This window comes from Podarcis cretensis (assembly GCF_951804945.1).
Source record: "Podarcis cretensis genome assembly, chromosome: 12".
Lineage (NCBI taxonomy): Eukaryota > Metazoa > Chordata > Lepidosauria > Squamata > Lacertidae > Podarcis > Podarcis cretensis.
Window position 1 is genome coordinate 44,751,714 of NC_137181.1, and position 12,838 is coordinate 44,764,551.

A 12,838-nucleotide genomic window follows, 5' to 3' on the forward strand; every position below is an offset into this window, starting at 1 on the left:
CATGTAGTTACAGAGTAAATAAAGTACCCCCTTCTTTGAGAAGAGCTGCAAAACGGAGTAAACTAATGGCCCCCTCCTTGGCATGATTCTAAACATCTGGCACCCAAGTTTTCTAAATACTGCTCAGGCTTTCAGTGGCAACTGTTGTGGTTTAGGTAATGCCATGCGGATATTGTTAGAGCCAGCGAGGCCCATGGCAGGGAATGATAGCAGTTGTAGTCTAGCATCATCTATAAAGTAGCTGGTGGGTGATGGCTGCCCTACAGGATAATGAGAATCAAGTGATGTGATGGCCCAGGATGCAGTGTTAGAAACTCAGATATATCAGCTAGGCACCAAATGGCTCCTTAAAGCAAGGTTACCATCACGAAAAATGGAATGTCTAGTTGCCATTTTGGAGTAAGTCTTACTTTTCAAGTGATTGACTGTCTGATTGATTCTCAGTTAAGCATCTGGGTAGTTCAGATGACAACCTTGAGCTAGGTTAAGAGCCTTGAGAACTTAAAGAAGAAAAGTTGCTTGATCCAAGGACAGTCTTATTCCGACCTCTTTTTCTTAATGGTGACTGCTTCTCAGGCTGCACAGAAAAAGCATGTTGGTTCCAGAAATTCATTCTGAATGTGCAGATAAAATATAACTGATAGAATTCTACAGGATGGAGTATTAGTGTGTGAAAGCAGACCAGATCCAGTGATCCCCAGGCATGCATATAGCTGTCAACTTTTCCCTTTTCTTGTGAGGAATCCTATTTGGAATAAGGGAAATTCCGACGAAAGAAGAATGGCAGACGAAATTAATGGACTATGCAGAATTGGACAAAATGACAGGAAGGATTTGAAACCTGCGGGACCAGAGATTTACAGAAGATTGGAAGAAGTATATGAATTATTTGAAGAGCAACTGTAATCAACAAATTACACTAGTAGGACTACAAGAAGTTTTGTAAGGAGAAATATATGAAGTGTTAGAAAGTAGAAAAAGATAGAGATATTGGTTATGAGTTTGAAATGTAATAGGGAAGATAAGAAATGCATGCTGAGAGATTAGATTGGAAAATTGATGGATTGATGGAAGTCAAAAATTTGAATAAGATGTAAAAGTATGTTTAATTACTGTTGAAAATGATATGTTAAAAAAACTAATATGGAATTTCCCTTAAAAAAAGGGAAACGTTGACAGCTATGGGCATGCACCTCCAGATAGCAGAGATGTCAGGCATGCTCACTGGGTCGCAAGTGGCCAGCAGTCAGGTGCAAAATGCGCCTGGCTCCTGGCTAATTTCAAACACTGTCCAGATGTCAAAGCATTTGCAGTCTCCTCCTTGTAGGAACAAGCCATTAATACGAAACACTGGATTTATCTTCTGTGAAGTAAGCCTGGACTGCTGTCGATCTTCTGTCTCCAGATTGCTTTAAATACTAAATCTGGTTTTTTGCCTTAGAAAAAGAAGCTGCAGTGATAATAATCTACATAGCTACTGTACACAGTGAGCCGCTTCAAATGTATACATATACTGACATCCTGCTGTTTGTCAGCCAGCTATCATCACATGTAGAGTTAAGCTTTGTGCTTGTCTCCAGAGTAGGAGTTTTTGAACGTTTGTCAGAAGGTATAAAAAAGCTGATTCTGTGCATGGTGCTAGCTGCCTGGGATTGGATAGCTCTAGGCAAGGAGCTGACATGTAGAATGGGATTTGAGATGAGCATCCCCACACACCCATTGATTGTCTGAATTTTCTCTTTACTACAGCACAGTTGAATCACAGTGCAATGAATTGGTTTCCACCAGGGAATAATGGTTTCCACCAGGGAATAATGCTCATCTATATTTCCCTGTATATATGTAGTTGATTGACAGGTGCCCATTATTACGGATGAAGTTGAGGCTTGCTCTCTGTGCTTTCTGTCTGTTTGACAACGATGATTCAAGTTCTGGCATATTGCTCAGAGGGCTGGCTTTTAAACAACAGGAAAAGGAAATTTCTGATGGGACCAATGAGGCATAAAATAGGTTTGCTGGTAACCAAACATATGGTAGATAAAATGCTGCTTTCACTCCCCCCCCCCCATGATATTGGGCATACTGTAGCATCATACTGTATTTAAAAGTCTCTCAGGGACACTTAAAGCTTCGAAATAAGTATATTTGTGCAACATTCTGCTAAGAGTAATTTAAGTCATTTAAAAAGTTCTGCTCTTCTGTTTTTGCCTACATAGACTTTCATTTATTTCAGATGGCAACATCTATCAAGGAAGCAAATCCCAAGGGCTTTAAAAATCTGTTCATTTTTGCCTCGCATCAGGAAATGTATGACAAATATCGCATGGCTTTTGAAACCCCCAAAATATTCCGATCCATTCTTGTCCCAAAATATTGAGTTGTGATTTTTTAATAATAAGATAACGGCACATATTTTTCCCTCCCTGTAAACCAACTTAAACTAATTAAAGTCTTAACTCCAAATATTATTTTTTAACACTCGGAAACAATTCTCTTAAGTGGGGAGGGGGGGCATATTAACTAGCAGACCTATACAGAAGAACATTAAAATGTGCTGACTTCAGAGTGGCTTTATTTATGTTATTTATGAATCACCCTTTGTTGAACAGAGCCCAGGGAGATGTATGTCAAAGGATAAACAATAAAATTACACCAAGGAATAAAACTAAAATATTCATAAAGTCACACTAATGGGGGAAAAAACTATCCACCCCTTGCTTTTCGGGGGAAACATATCAGACTGAAAAGGTGTGGTTAAGCAAGTGTCCTTAGCTGAGGTTTAAATCCCAACAATGAAGGGAGCAAGCACAAATGGGAAGGTTATTCTACCAAGCAGGATTGAGCCATTTGGTATTGGAGCAGACAGATACTTGTGTCCTGTGCCACTTAGGTAAAGGTAAAGGGACCCCTGACCATTAGGTCCAGTCGTGGCCGACTCTGGGGTTGCGGCGCTCATCTCACTTTATTGGCCGAGGGAGCCAGCGTACAGCTTCCGGGTCATGTGGCCAGCATGACTAAGCTGCTTCTGGTGAACCAGAGCAGTGCACGGAAACGCTGTTTACCTTCCCGCCGGAGTGGTACCTATTTCTCTACTTGCAGTTTGACATGCTTTCGAACTGCTAGGTTTGCAGGAGCAGGGACCGAGCAACGCAAGCTCACCCCATCACGGCGATTTGAACCGCCGACCTTCTGATCGGCAAGTCCTAGGCTCTGTGGTTTAACCCACAGTGCCACCCGCGTCCCTTCCTGTGCCACTTAGGACTTTATAAACTGTTACCAACAACTTGGGTCTAGTAGCTTACAGGTAGCCATTGCAGTGCAATAGAGCAGCATTTATTTATTTTATTTATTTATTGAATTTATATACTGCCCTATACCCGGAGGTCTCAGGGTGGTTCACAGAAAAGATCACAATATATAAAATCAAAATAAGAATAATAACCCAATAATACCCCCCCACGCACAAAAGAGCCGCATTGTAAAAGGGTATAGGATGTCAACAAAAGGCCTGGTTTAAACAGAATGTTTTTGCCTGGTGCCTAAAGGTGTATAACGAAGGCGCCAGGCAAACTTCCCTGGGGAGAGCATTCCACAGATGGGGAGCCACTGCAGAGAAGGCCCTGTTCTTGTGTTGCCACCCTCCGGACCTCTCGAGGATGAGGCACACAAAGAAGGGCCTCAGAGGATGATATCGGGGTCTGGATAGGTTTATATGTAAAGAGGCGGTCCTTGAGGTTTGTGGTCCTGAGCCGTTTATTTGCAATGTCTCCCACCTATACAATGGGCCTTTCCCTCTCTCCTCCCTTCCCAGCTCCCATCATTCCACTAGCCAACATATGCAGTAGTCAGGAAGGATGGCAGCTGTAGTCCAGCAAAAATGTGACAAATATACCCCTTTCCTGATTTAACAGGGTTAAGTACCGTATTTTTTGCACCATAACACCCACTTCCCCCCCCCCCCTAGAAAGTAAGGGGAAATGTCTGTGCGTGTAATGGAGGGAATGCCTACGGGTGGCATGCCTACGGATTTTCCTCCTCTAAAAACTACGTGCGTGTTATGGTCGGGTGCATGTTATAGAGCGAAAAATACGGTAATTTGCCTGATTTTTTTTTACACAGATAGTTGCAGTAGCTGTTTTTATACATACAACACAAATTTCTCATGAGACTGTAGGGAGAAAAAAGTCCAACCACTTTCTTTACTTTTTTGTTGCTCAGAACTGTAAATCACATGTGCTATGAACTTGCATGAATGCTTTTAGAAAGAAAAACACCCTAACAGGAAATGAGGCTTAAACCCATGTAGCTGACATGATGTTTGCAACAAAAGGCAGGAAATTTAGCGTTAAGGCTGACATCCCACCTTCAGCAGGGCTGGGTTGGTGTGAGTGAAACATTTCTTTTCAGTTTCTTTTCCATTTAGTTTTGTGTTAAGTGTTACTTAAGGCTAATCTCTGTGTGTATTTGAGCGAAATACACACATGAAGTGTTTTGCAGGTACATTTGTACATATGTGGGTCTTGTTGTTCCTTGTGCGTTTTGCATAGGGGTCCTCATTGTGTTTTGTATTGTAACTGGCAATATGCCTGGCACCAGCCTGGTTCCTTTAAAAATGGTGTGGTGTTCATTATTTATACATTTTGGCCAGACCTCTGATTGCATCACCTTTGGCACATACATTGTTGTAACATATTTGGCTCTTTGGGATGTTATAGTGAGAGCCAAATCTTTTATGTTACGGTATGTTACTGATTTTAAAATGAAAGTCTTACAGCTCTAGAGACTCTTAGTGTATGAAGTGCTTTTCTGGTTTTCTTTATTTTCACGGTTATTCTCTCAAATATCAAATCAACATAAGCCTGATTTCAAAGTGTTTACAATCAAACATTTTTTTTTTATTAAAAAAAAGTACTCCTATTCAGTAAGCCTCATTGCTACAGCAGGACTTTTACCTTTGTCTTTCCCTAAATAAAAGATACCCAGTCATCAATGGAAGATGCTTCTGGCTCTTTAATCTTACCACAACACATCTTTGGAGCAAAGGCAGTTTTCCCTGCTTGTTTTACTTACATGTTTCCATTCCATCTTTTCTAAACTTGCAGGAACAAATCCGTCAAATCAATAAATGAACTCACCGCTATAGATATAATGAGCCTTCCTATGTGTGGTGATAAAAATAATTACCACCTCCCACAATCAAAATCTTCTCCATTATATCTCTGCTCATGCCCACTATAAGATGCCAATCCAAAAAGGAATCAATAATTTTGTTTACCAAGGAGCTGAAGACTCTGAAGCAGTTAGGTTTGCCAGGCAATGCCTTCAACAATAAAGGGATAAGCACAGATAAGATCCCTCTCCCCACACCACTGGGGAAAACTTACACTGCCTCTAATTTTCATTTACAACTCTTAGCAGGACTTCTCCAGTTGATCTCGTTGGGTGGGGGGCAGTTTTAGTATGCTGCTGATATCTCAGATACAAATCAACCTTGTCAATAAATTCATAAAAGTGATGAATCTTTAAAAACAGATAGTCCTTGGGACTGCAAGAGGAGAGATAAGCGCTCCATCCCTCTTGCGTCGACCTACTGAATTTTAGTGCTGCAGTTTCCCTCCTCTGCAATCCGAGCCTTTTGGGTTTGCTTATCAGAAGGTCGGCGGTTCGAATCCCTGTGACAGGGTGAGCTCCAGTTGCTTGGACCCAGCTCCTGCCAACCTTTTGGTTCGAAAGCATGCCAGTGCAAGTGGATAAATAGGTACCACTGTGGCGGGAAGATAAATGGAGTTCCCATGCGCTATGGCTTCTTTCATGGTGTTCCATTGCGCCAGAAGCGGTTTAGTCATGCTGACCACATGGCCCGGAAAGCTGTCTGTGGACAAACGCCGGCTCCGTCAGCCTGAAAGTGAGATGAATGCTGCAACCCCATAGTCGCCTTTGACTGGACTTAACCGTCCAGGGGTCCTTTACTTTTACCTTTATCTCTGCAATCCGTTTGGTTCGTAAAGAGGGATGGAGCACTTGTCTCTCCTTGGCCAGCCTGCTCACTCACCTGTGTGTAATTCATTGCCACCTGTGGCTACCAGGCTTGTGCTTGAATATAGAGCTGAGATTACCTAACGAATATTGGACAGATCATTCATCATCATTTTTAATTTGTATACCATCTTTCTATCTTACAATACTCGAGGCGGTTTACAGGTTGAAGAAACAAAAAAATGTACATCTTATAACAATGTAATGCAATACAAAAATGTGATAATAAAACATAACTTTAAAATAAGCAACCTACATCAAAAAAGTAACATTCAACAATCATTAGAATAGTATATAATAATAATAATAATAATAATATCAGCATATAGATTCAGTTAACGTTTCCTCTTAATGGAATTTAGGATGAGAAATGTGTGCTTGCAAACATCCCATTGCAAAAGAGAGCGATGTAAACATTCAGAATATGTATGCAGTATCCAAGGAACTCATCTGTGTTGCTTGTTTGTGTTCAGAAGTTCACAGACAAAGGCGGCTGGTGGCCAGTTTCCAAAGAGATGATTCACTTTCCCTCTGGGCATTGTGATAAAATGGATGACTCTTTCTGTGGTTGCTTGAAGAGTTTCTCCCTCTCTCTCTCTCTCTCTCTCTCTCTCTCTCTCTCTCCCCCCCCCCCCCCGCCCCACTTCTGCAAAAGACTATGCACCCTCTCGAGTAAAAACAGACAAAATTCTTGCCCTCTTAGCTTGTCCTCAAATTCTCAAAGAATGCTAACTGTCAATTTGTACTATATTTAGCTAATTGCTACTTCATAGTACATCCTAATTACGTGTGCCCATTTTCTGCTGAATCCAGATAGCAGTCCTGTCACTAGATGTTGTTGTTGAATCTGTAAAAGTGTGACAACTTCTGATACAAGTGACAAACCAAAATTGCAAATCGAAAGGCTTTTCTGACAATCCTATTTTCCTCCATGGGGAAAATAATTGCAGTGATTTAAGGACACATGCAAAACCTTTGCATCAGAATTGAAAATCCGCATGAATTATCCAGGAAAAGGAACAGTAAGCAAGTTCTGGCATGACTCTAGAACCTTGATTATGGAGTTTCTGGGAAAACATTTTTGCTGAAATAATTTCATACTCCCGCTGAAATAATTCCAAGAATTCTGCCTTGCATTCAAGATTTCAAAGCAAGAACTAGACATTACCTTGGCAGATGCTTTTGCTTCATAACCTGTGTTTTTTTGGGTAATAATACGTTTGCAGAGGAGGCATTTGCAATGTTTCTGAGGTGAGGGGGTGCCCACTCTGCAAGGCCAGTTCGCCTGCCAAAGGCCTTGAATCCTGTTGTTATGAGAAAAAAAACTGCTCCTTTTCCCTTACGGGGTACCCAAGAGCCCATATGGAGTCCTTTTGTAGGTTCTCTATCATTAGGAGAAAATAATAGAGACCAACCAGAGAATATTGAGAAGCAAAGCAGCTAGTAAGCCTGATCTTTATTAAAGCTGTTGCAACAGGGTGCTCCCCCCCACCACACAGAGGAGGGGGCGAGGGACCCAGAACAAAGGTGTGCCCGCCCTTATATAGACTTTGAAACTGCCCACCCTCAAACTCCAGAAACATCATACATACATCACAGAAGGGGTGCAGCCCAGGACCACCTCCCCCAATACATCATACATACATCACAGGGGGCAGTCTCAAACAGAATCCTGAGTGTGTTGTTTATCTCCTGTCTGCCATTTACCTGATTGAATTATCTGGGTTTTGGCCACTCTGTTGTTGTTATAACTACCTAATTCCTGAATCCAGGTCACAGGCTCACCCTATTCACACCTTAGTAAAGGTAAAGGGACCCGTGACCATTAGGTCCAGTCGTGGACGACTCTGGGGTTGTGGCACTCATCTCGCTTTATTGGACGAGGGAGCCGGCGTACAGTTTCTGGGTCATGTGGCCAGCATGACTAAGCTGCTTCTGGCGAACCAGAGCAGCGCACGGAAACACCGTTTACCTTCCCACCGGAGCAGTACATATTTATCTACTTGCACTGGTGTGCTTTTGAACTGCTAGGTTGGCAGGAGCAGGGACCGAGCAACGGGAGCTCATCCCGTCGCGGGGATTCGAACCGCCAACCTTCTGATCGGCAAGCCCTAGGCTCTGTTATTTAACCCACAGTGCCACCAGAGTCCCATTCACACCTTAAATGTGCCCTTAAGGCAGGATTTGTGAGCACAGAGACAATGGGGAGATTTCCCATTTCCTTCGACCTTGCAGAGAAATATTTAAGGTCTTTTTGGGAGAGAGAAAATGGTTTCAGGACTTTTCTGTGGGTTTCAGACATGTGGTTTACATATTTGTATGTGTTTGTTTGGTATATTTATGAATATATATATATAAATATATATATATGGCCTTAAAATTCTTATAACACTGTTTTGGATCCTGGATGGGGAGAAATGGAGAAAGGTGTTGTCAGGAAAGACTCTTTGGGGAGAGGGAAGGGTCGATTACCTCCCTCACATTCACAAATCCTCTGCATTAACATTACCAGATAAAAACAGACTTGGTAATCCTCAAATTGCCTCATGATCTGTGGCTTTAACCTCCAGGTGACCTTTTTGTACTTGGTCATTCTGAAGTATTTATTCATGCTGAAGTATATGAGGTCATAATGACTTAAGCATAAGAGAAAAACATTTTTCCCCAGTAGCTAGTGACTTTTTTTTAAAAAAAAATACTCCTTCATTATGCAATCATTTTGCTGGAAGGTGCTGTGAATTTTTAATATTGCACCATAATGGAAAACCTGCCACATCTCATACCCTCCAACATTTCGCTGATTAAAATAGGTACATCCTATTCAACAACAACAACAACAACAACAACATTTATACCCCACCCTTCTGACTGGGTTACCCCAGCCACTCTGAGCAGCTTCCAACATACATAAAACATAATAAAACATTAAACATTAAGAAACTTCCCTAAGCACGGCTGCCTTCAGATATCTTCTAGGTTGTATAGTTACTTATCTCCTTGGCTCTGGGGTCAGATAGCTCCATGCCCTCTAACATTTCTCCATTAAAAATACAGTGGTGCCTCACAAGACGAAAAGAATCCGTTCCGCAAGTCTCTTCGTCTAGCGGTTTTTTCGTCTTGCGATGCAAGCCCATTGACGGCTTAGCGGATTAGTGCTATTAGCGGCTTAGCGGCTTTTAGCGGCTTAGCGGCTTATCGGATAAGCAGCTTAGCGGCTTAGAAAAAGGGGGGAAGGGAAAAAAACCCGCAGGAACTTGCAAGACATTTTCGTCTTGCGAAGCAAGCCCATAGGAAATTCGTTTTGCGAAGCGCCTCCAAAACGGAAAACCCTTTCGTCTAGCGGGTTTTCCGTCTTGCGAGGCGTTAGTCTTGCGGGGCACCACTGTAGGTACATCCTAAGGAAAAGTGGGACATTCTGGGATCAGATCAGAAACTAGGGATGGCTTCTGTAAATCTGGGACTGTCCCTGGAAAATAGGACACTTGGAGGATCTGATTTGCTCTATGAGTCTCCATCAAATCTATGCACTTGCATGATGGCTGTTTAATCACTATAGCAGTGCTTGGAACTTTTTGAACTCCTGCTGTATGGAGTGAACACAGACCCAGCTTCTGTATAAACCCGGAAGTGGTTTATACTCGCACTCACTGTCCTCAAAACAAATCCTTCAGAATGCAGCCAATGGTCTACCACATTTTGGAAGGCTGGTCTGTCTTCCATCTTCTTCACCTCCATGTGAAGTTGATGGGCCTGTAGAAACACTGTTGGACAACCATCTTCTTGAGAAGCTTTGTGGATTAATTAGAGTGACACGTAGCTCATGCAATTGTTTTTCTCTGGATAAACCAAAACAAAAGAGCCTGGGCAATAGAAGATTGCAGAAGGTCCTCAAGTGCCATGTTCTCAGCCAGTCATATTGTTCAGGAAGCCTCAGTTGTATATGGGTGTTAGAGTTCCTTACCAGGACAGACTTTGCTCATGTGCTCAAGACATCGATTCCATAAAACATATTTTGTTGCATTGTGCAAAATATGAGCAAGCCAGGGCTGAACTGATACTACCCTTGCTGGTACCATTCCCAGGAAAATCAGAGGCTCACTATGTCAGGTTCCTACTGGAAGACCGGACAAATGTTAGAACATTAGCAGTGGCAAAGTTTTTATTGGTGGTTGCAAGATCAAATGAACCCTATATTCTAAACAAAATGCTTGTTTAACCTGGAGGTAGGCTGGATGTATTGTTTTGTAATGATTTGTTGGGTCTCTGGACCGTAATAAAGATTGATGATGATGTATATGGGTGTTAGCCTTTGATAACCTTCTGAGAAGAAATAATAATAATAATTTATTATTTATACCCCGCCCATCTGGCTAGGTTTCCCCAGGCACTCTGATTAGTGATCAATAACATTCAAAAGTGTGTTTGGAGAGGTGGAGGTGGGTTCGAAAGCACCTCCAGGTGCAAGTAGATAAATAGGGACCGCTTACCAGCGGGAAGGTAAACGGCGTTTCCGTGTGCGGCTCCGGCTCGCCAGAGCAGCGATGTCACGCTGGCCACGTGACCCGGAAGTGTCTCCGGACAGCGCTGGCCCCATGCCTCTTAAGTGAGATGGGCGCACAACCCCAGAGTCTGTCAAGACTGGCCCGTACGGGCAGGGGTACCTTTACCTTTACTTTTAATGATTGTAACCTGCCTTCCAAACGGGTAGAGTTGGTAAGCAAGCAGGCCTAAGACGATCAATGCTTGCTTCTACTTCCCACTTGCAATACTTTTAGGAATTGCTTGTGATAAAGATCAGTTTCTTGATGTATCCCTTTTTCTCCGAAAACAGTGTTAAATTGCTTGTTTCTCTGCTGATCAAATTTGGAACGGCTTCTCCCTCCCTCCCTCCCTTTATACCTGCAATGAAGGATTACATTTCACAAATCTGATAAAATGGACTTTTGTCCACTAAAGGTTATAGTTTTTTTTTTAGATATATGTTCCAAGGCCACCGCCTTGCCAGAGAAAGCTCTGCAGCTTATTTTAGTTTTTGTTTAGTATTTTTATTATTATTATTATTAAAAGTTTTGCCTGAGGTATGTTGATTAAAGGTTATGCCATAATAAAATGGTCAGCCTTCTAGGTGCCGCAAGACAGTATGTGGTTTTGACTTGCAGAAGGGTGATTTACTCCCGGTGACTTAAGATGTGAAGAATTATTTCATTTCTAAGGATTGTATTCAAATGTATTATACTCAAAAGACCCATTGAAATTAATGGACCTAAACGTCTGCTGTGTATGATTAATGTTGGATATTGCGCTAAAAGTCTGATCCAATGTTTGTAGATCTCTGGGTGGCAATAGTTGTGTTATCAAGCACAACTAAACGGCTCAGGACCGCAAACCTCAAGGACCGCATCTTTCCATATGAACCTATGCGGACCCTGAAATCATCTTTTGAGGCCCTTCTTCATGTGCCTCCCCCTTGAGAGGTCCGGAGGGTGGCAACACAAGAACGGGGCCTTCTCTGTAGTGGCTCCCCGTCTGTGGAATGCTCTCCCCAGGGAAGTTCGCCTGACGCCTTCATTAGATACCTTTAGACACCAGGCAAAAACTTTCCTTTTTAACCAGGCCAAGCGGACCTAATCAACATCCTATGCCCTTTAAAATGTGTCTCCTTTTTTGGGGGGTGTTATTATTGTTTTTATTTTTATTTTATATCTTGTGATTTTTTTTGTGAACTGCCCCGAGACCTCTGGGTATAGGTAAAGGGACCCCTGACCATTAGGTCCAGTCATGATGGGGTTGTGGCGCTCATCTTGCTTTATTGGCTGAGGGAGCCGGCGTACAGTCACGTGGCCAGCATGGCTAAGCCGCATCTGGCGAACCAGAGCAGCGCACGGAAACACCGTTTACCTTCCCGCCGGAGCGGTACCTATTTATCTACTTGCACTTCATGCTTTCAAACTGCTAGGTTGGCAGGAACAGGGACCGAGCAACGGGAGCTCACCCCGTCGCGGGGATTCGAACCGCCAACCTTCTGATCGGCAAGTCCTAGGCTCTGTTGTTTAACCCACAGTGCCACCTGCATCCCGGGTATAGGGCGGTATATAAAGTCAATAAATGAATGAAAATGAATAGCTATGCTCAGTTATCACCGTTTATCTTGAAAAAGCAACCCCAGTTTCCTTCAGGAAAGCTTTGCTTCCGTACCTGGTTTGTATGTAGGAACAAAGTAAATGTTTGGAACAAATGTAAATTTGTCACGTTAAATAAAGCATTCTTTTCTTGTCCGCAGCTGATGATCATTTATCCAAAATGCTTGATGGCAAATTCAAAATGGCAGCACTTTGCAAGTTTTGTGACGTGATACCAACCAGCTGCGTGAATGAGGGCCATTGCATGAGTGGCTGTAACATCACTTCTATATGTGCGGATAAGAATGAAGTTTGTGCTGCTGTCTGGTAAGTTCACTCTGGCTATCTACAAGCATGTGCATTTGGTCTATAGTTTTCTTAACCTGCAAAAGTATAAATTAAATGTTGTTCAGAACTTGTGAAGTCAGGGCTTTCTTCAATTCCATGTTTCCACCATTCAAATAGCGTTGGATCCGTAATATACGTGTTTGTAATTTGATACTTGGTCAAAAGGTCTAGAGACTGATGGCAACTAATCATTATTTTGGTTCTCAGTAAAGCATTATATGCATATAGCCTTAGCGCGTGATTCTTCATTCCAAAATAAGGATGTGCAAGATTAGTAGTGATATACTTGCATTCTAGTACAGTGGTACCTCGGGTTACATACACTTCAGGTTACG

General features: G+C 42.4%; 1 protein-coding gene across 1 annotated transcript in view; it reads left to right on the top strand.

Annotated features, from left to right (window-relative positions):
• TGFBR2 (transforming growth factor beta receptor 2) overlaps positions 1–12,838 on the top strand; it is a 71,021-nt gene that overhangs the window by 12,739 nt on the left and 45,444 nt on the right. The window contains exon 2 of the mRNA XM_079947380.1: positions 12,317–12,482. Within this exon, the coding sequence (XP_079803506.1) occupies positions 12,317–12,482 (166 nt within the window). The remainder of the gene's footprint in view (positions 1–12,316; positions 12,483–12,838) is intronic.